Source organism: Sinocyclocheilus grahami, unplaced genomic scaffold (genome assembly GCF_001515645.1).
Source record: "Sinocyclocheilus grahami isolate Dianchi unplaced genomic scaffold, SAMN03320097.WGS_v1.1 scaffold157.1, whole genome shotgun sequence".
Classification (NCBI taxonomy): Eukaryota; Metazoa; Chordata; class Actinopteri; order Cypriniformes; family Cyprinidae; genus Sinocyclocheilus; species Sinocyclocheilus grahami.
In genome coordinates, this window is record NW_015505336.1 from 1061512 (window position 1) to 1067337 (window position 5826).

Below are 5826 nucleotides of genomic sequence, written 5' to 3' on the forward strand. Positions count from 1 at the left end.
CTATTTACATTTATTTACATGTATATATTTATATTCATATAATTTATATTATAGAAAAATATATTTAATATATAAACATAACATATTTTTCTTAAATATATACATGCATGTGTGTGTACTTATATATACATAATAAATATACACAGTACATACACATATATTATGTTTCAAGTAGACAGTTGCGCCATTATTTTCTGCAAATAATATTAATATTAATTAATTCATATAATGTACTTATGGCATTTTAATCCACATTTTAGAAATATTTATGTATGTATTTTTTCAAACTGTTTTTAATTATCTTAAATATTCTTTAAAAATGAACAAAACATAATTTTCACTGCCAGCATTCATCTTTGTTGTCGTTTATGTAAACAATACAACCTTTTTCATCTCATAGATAACACTGTCACATGATCCAAACAACAACAAAAAATGAATAATTTAATCTTTAATTTTAGTATTACATAGCCTCATTGTCTGTACTTGTAAAATGTCTGTAATATATATTGTAAAGTTTTCAATGTATGTTTAAAAGTTTATATATATATATATATATATATACACACACACACACACACACACACACACAGTATTTTTCTCCAAACATTACAATAAAAATTACATTTTCAAATATGTATTTCTTAAATACTTATTTTTCAACTATTTTTTTTATCTGCCAGTAAGTTATTCGTCTTTGTAATAGTTTTTTTGTAAATAATACAACCTTTTTCTGCTTATAAATAATTCTGTCACATGATTAACAGCTCCATAAGGAAGAAAGGATGTGCATTTATCATCAAGATGCGACTTCATCAACAAATCAAGAAGCAGATATCATTTCTCACCTGAAGTGAGTCAGAAAGCTCATGTACAGACACAACGTTGTCTTCCTCTTCCTCGCTGTCTGGGTCTTGTGAGCAGTAATGAGTGCTGAAGGCTGAATGCTCCTCTATGGCCTCCAGCCACCTCTGAAAAAGAACACACATTCACACAAACATACGTAACGCACTCCAGTCTAATCTAACAACAGAGCTGAAAGGAATCTCACTTTTCTGGTGGATTCGGGGTCGTTCTTCTGTGACACTTTGAAATGGTGAACAGTGTCATCAAAGCACCTGACTGTGAAATAGCAGTTATCTTTCGCTTTAATCTGAAAGTTGGAAAGAAAAGCAGTTTGAGAAATCCTGTTAACAATCCAACAAAACATGAATCAGCATTTTGTTCATTGCTGATAAATCATCAAATGAATCTTACCAAGCTCTGCGCTTGTGTTAGCGGTTTGCAACCTTGCCGGTGAGTGTTTGAATCTGCATCTGACCTTGAGGAGTTAAAAAAAAAATGAATGAAAAGTTACTGGGAAAAAGGTTTTCAAATATTTATTTCTGCACATTTTGAAAATCCATTTTTTTAGGTAATTTCCTATCATTAAAAAGTATTATATATTATGACCTTGAAGAGTTACACTACAATAAATTATTTTTTTCAAATTTTGCAAAATAAGTCTTTAATTTTTGCAATTTATTTATCATTAAATTGTATTATATATTATAACCATGATGGTTTAAAAAAAGGATGAAACTTCACAATAAAAAACGACAGTTTTCAAATATTTATTTCTTTGAATTTTGCTAAATAACTCTTTAATTTAAGAAATTTTACTGTCATATTTTATTATTTATTATGACACCAATAAATATATACTAATAAATACACATATATATATATATATATATATATATATACATATATTGAGCTAAAAAGGATGAAACGTTACAATAAAAACAGTTTTCAAAGAAAAATTCTGCAAATTTTAAGCAACTTTAAGCAATTTTGCTATCATAAAATTGTATTATATATTATGACATTAAATTAAAAAATGAAACATTACAATAAAAAACTAATTCTGTAGATTTTGCAAAACAAGTCTTTAAGCAATTTTTTTTAACATTACATTTTATTATATATTATGACCTTGAGTTAAAAAAATATTGTAAATGTACAATTTTACAGTATTTATTTTCTTCACATATGAAACATTCCAAAAAATGTGAAGTTTTACAACATTTATCTCTGCACATTTTGCAAAATGAGTCTTTAACTCCAGCAATTTTACTATCATTACATTCTATTATATATTATACATTTATTTCAATTATAGCATCACATTTTGGGAATAGAGGCAGATACTCACCGTTTAGGGTACCATGACAAGACTCCATCCAGAAGAACTACCCAGTAGGAGCGCCAGCCAAAAAACCTTGAGCTCTGAAATAAAAATATAAAAGAAAATTAAATACATAAAAAAAAGAAAATCAATAAAAATAAATAATAACAAATAAATTCTTTTTCAAAATATGTCTACTATAGTTATAGATTTTGATAAAGCATACCTTCCAAAGAGGCCCCTCGAACATTTTAACATGTCGCGTCATACCCTATAGGATGAAAGTGTCGTAACAATGAAACCAAATTCACAAAAAAAGGCTACACCATCATAAATAAGTGTAAAATCTGCAAAACATCAGTGTTATGATATGGTGATGGACAAGGTATTTTTGAAATACATATATTTTTGTGACATCGTTACATCAGAACTGTCCAATTAACCTACTTTCATAACATTTCCTGTAATGATCTGCTTCATTTCTGCATCGTTCGCCAAATCAAAAACAGTCTGATCTAAAAACAAATGAGAAACAAAAATGCAAAAAATTAATCAACATGTATCAGGCAACCACAAAAAGTCAGAGGTCATTCAAATATAAAACAAACAAAAAAAATTCATGTCGTTATTCTGTTTTATTTTAATAATTGTAATGTTTCATATATATTTGTAGTTGTACTAAAATAGTCAAAATATGACTATGACAGTAACGAAACTAAAACAATGAAAACAACAGCGGATTGAGAAAATATTGCCCTGGCGACAAACACAACAGTGTTGAATGCTTTGAAACATGACGCTACAATAAGGTGGAGCTCACTACCGATTTTGTTCTTGATGTTGGGGTTGGCCTTGTGTTGCAGGAGTTTGACGGCGCACTGTTTCTGGCCTCTGTAAGCGGTGCAGTGCAGCGGCGTGTTGCCCAACAAGTCTGTGCAGCTTATGTTTGGGGGTTTCTTCATGTTTAGCTACACGAAGAACAAGATCAGACATTACAACTGCTCAAAGTGGTTTAGCGACAGGGTAGAACAACAAGTAGTTAGCAAGGTAACCAGTCTTGTGAGGGTAGATATGGCTCCTTCCCGCGCCGCCTCCAGCAGCTGCTCCTCTAGTTTCCTCTCTTCAGTCCTCTCAGCAGCTAGAAGGTAAAAAATTGAATGGTAATAATTTAGTGATCATTCAGCAGACTTTATCCAAAACACGTTCAGTACGATTTCATGCACTTTCAGCACGCTTACCCTCCAACATGCTTTTAATCTCAGCACTCTGGGTAATGTCTTTAGGTATCTGGGCCATGCCATTGATGACAGAAGCGCAAGCGTCGTACTGAAGAAGCAACATTACAACCTCCTAAACCGCAAAACCAGCATTCAGAGTCCAATCAGCGTTCGGCTTTCAGTATCCAGTCAGTATTACCATTCAGGTGAGTAGTTACTGTATGTCAGTGATTTAAGGCTGCACACATTCATATGGCTCAACAGTATAGCACTTCTATTAGAGATTGCCCAAAAATGCCTTTTATGACCGATACTGCTAACCGATAGCCAATGTGCACAATGTGTGATTTTTAATTGATTTATTTTAAATTTTTGATACAATAATAATAATAATGATGATGATAATGATTATTAGACTACACCAATAAAAACATAAATCATTATGATATTATTATGATAAACCATTATAAATTATTATTAATAATTATATTATTTGAAAATATTCAAATGTAATCAAAATATTAGATAACTTCAATTAAAACCATAAAAAAAATGTCATTACTTGACATTAAATAAACATAATTTTTATATATATATAAACCAGCTCGTCGCCAAAGCAACATTTCTCCTTTTAAATTATTGTTGTTAATTATGTCAAGTTGATTTGTGATCTCAGAGGTTGCAAATTTATTTTACATCTTTAATTTAAAACATTACTTACCTGTAAAAAACGTTTACAATTATCAAAGACATACAGGAAACAAATGTTTCTGTAATACCATTGTTGGCTGCATTTCTTTTTTTTTTTATATTAGTCAAACTGATTATCAGTCTATCTAGCTAATATCTAATATCTAGTGCATGAACATGTATGATACCATTAATGCATACTTTTCTCCCAGTGAATGCTGCTTTATGGAGAGGTGTGTCTCCGACATTATTTGGCAAATTAACATCTGCTCCAGCCTGTAAGAAGCACAGATGAGTAACAATTAAACATTAAAATACCAAGCGCAAATTCTACTCTGAAACATACCAGTGCACACATATATGAGAATATAAAAGGCTGAGATGATCGATACCTTCAGTAAGGCCTCAACAACATCTCTGTGTCCAAAGTAGCAGGCCAGATGAAGAGGAGTCCATCCATGATTAGATTTGCTCTTGCCTGAAACAACGTAACGCTGTTAGAAGTACTCCAATATGTCTAGAAACATTCAAGTGGTCAATAGAAACCTAATGAAGTGTTCTACCCTTGCAGTTGATGTCGATTTTGGCCTCCTCCTTTATCTTGGACATCAAAAGCTTTTGGATTCCTTCTAGGTTGCCGTTCCTAGAATCCCTGAGGAACTGCTCCTCCGGGTCCAGCTCCTCCATGACTTTATGAACAATTTTTTAAAAAAGCATTAAAAACCATAAATCAGAGCCTTGAGTAACAGAGTAAGTGCAGTGTATCTAAAAGTCATTTAATATTCCAGGAAATATATAAAGGCAGATTATTTGAAACATCTGCCATGTGATTTCCTTGTTTAGACTGGAGGAAAGCATTTAAAAGCCATAAACAGAGCAGAACCGTTTAGTGACGTCATCAGAAATACCCTCATAATAAAGGTCTGGTGGAAAAGCACCAAAGAAAACCTGACAAAAATAAATCCTAAGCAGGTTAACCCTATAAAGCCTAGTGCATCATATTTGATAGGGAAATTATCAACATGATCAAAACTATATTCCTTCTGTCATATGACTGATAGTTTATACTTTTTTAGCAAGTAAAAGGCCTTTTCTAAAAATGTCCATTCTAAAAACTTATTTCAGCTCATGATACACGTGTCTTTTAACTGTGAAATCTTTTCTGATTTTTATGTCGTAAATGTAAGAGAAACTTATGAAGGTACTGTAACTGTTAGCAATATTTCAAGATGAACACCCGCTGGACTGAAACAGGTGTTACTTGAGTATCCATAAATCACGTTAAAATGCAAGGATCAAATATGACGCATCATGTTTTTGAGGAACATTTATTCATTCATCTCTCAAGCATCTTTGTATTGCATTGCATTATGTTTTTTCCCTCACAATAAAACTGACAGAGCTTTGATCGTAAACAAAGCATTTAAATTGCACGAGTGACAACTGATATTTATTCGTGTTTTATGTAAGTGTCTGCTATACTGTTATAAAGATCTCATTGATTTACATTAGCTATCAGAATTACATCTTCACTTTTTGGCCATATAAAGATCAGCAACTGCAAATTTAATATCTTTCCTCAGAGTGTAGGTGTTTTTTCTCCCTCAAGTATGAGCTCCACATCCTTATTATGATATGAGAATAAAAAGCCTGATACTCAACAAAGACACATATGCACGCTTTTTCTTTTTAGATTTCGCCTAAAGAATCAAACTGCTCCACTTAAAAAAAAAAAAAAAAAAAAAAAATTTG

General features: G+C 31.4%; 1 protein-coding gene across 1 annotated transcript; it reads right to left on the reverse strand.

Annotated features, from left to right (window-relative positions):
* Nucleotides 1–752: 752 nt before the first annotated feature.
* LOC107592735 (oxysterol-binding protein-related protein 1-like) lies at nucleotides 753–4761 on the reverse strand. The gene is made up of 13 exons (XM_016282288.1): nucleotides 4638–4761; nucleotides 4467–4552; nucleotides 4276–4350; nucleotides 3406–3517; nucleotides 3220–3305; nucleotides 2991–3135; nucleotides 2615–2682; nucleotides 2394–2438; nucleotides 2195–2268; nucleotides 1258–1321; nucleotides 1052–1153; nucleotides 849–971; nucleotides 753–767 (listed from the first exon to the last, which is right to left on the reverse strand). The coding sequence occupies exons 1-13, from the start codon at nucleotides 4759–4761 to the stop codon at nucleotides 753–755; spliced, it is 1119 nt and encodes a 372-aa protein (XP_016137774.1).
* Nucleotides 4762–5826: the final 1065 nt, after the last annotated feature.

What these genes read in the sequence shown, in the direction of transcription:
- LOC107592735 (XM_016282288.1), bottom strand. Translation starts at nt 4,761, where the DNA reads ATGGAGGAGCTGGACCCGGAGGAGCAGTTCCTCAGGGATTCTAGGAAC. An exon ending in GATTAAAAGCATGTTGGAGG is followed by an intron (nt 3,306 to 3,405) that starts GTAAGCGTGCTG and finishes TTTACCTTCTAG; the next exon opens with CTGCTGAGAGGACTGAAGAG. An exon ending in TCGAGGGGCCTCTTTGGAAG is followed by an intron (nt 2,269 to 2,393) that starts GTATGCTTTATC and finishes TTTTTATTTCAG; the next exon opens with AGCTCAAGGTTTTTTGGCTG.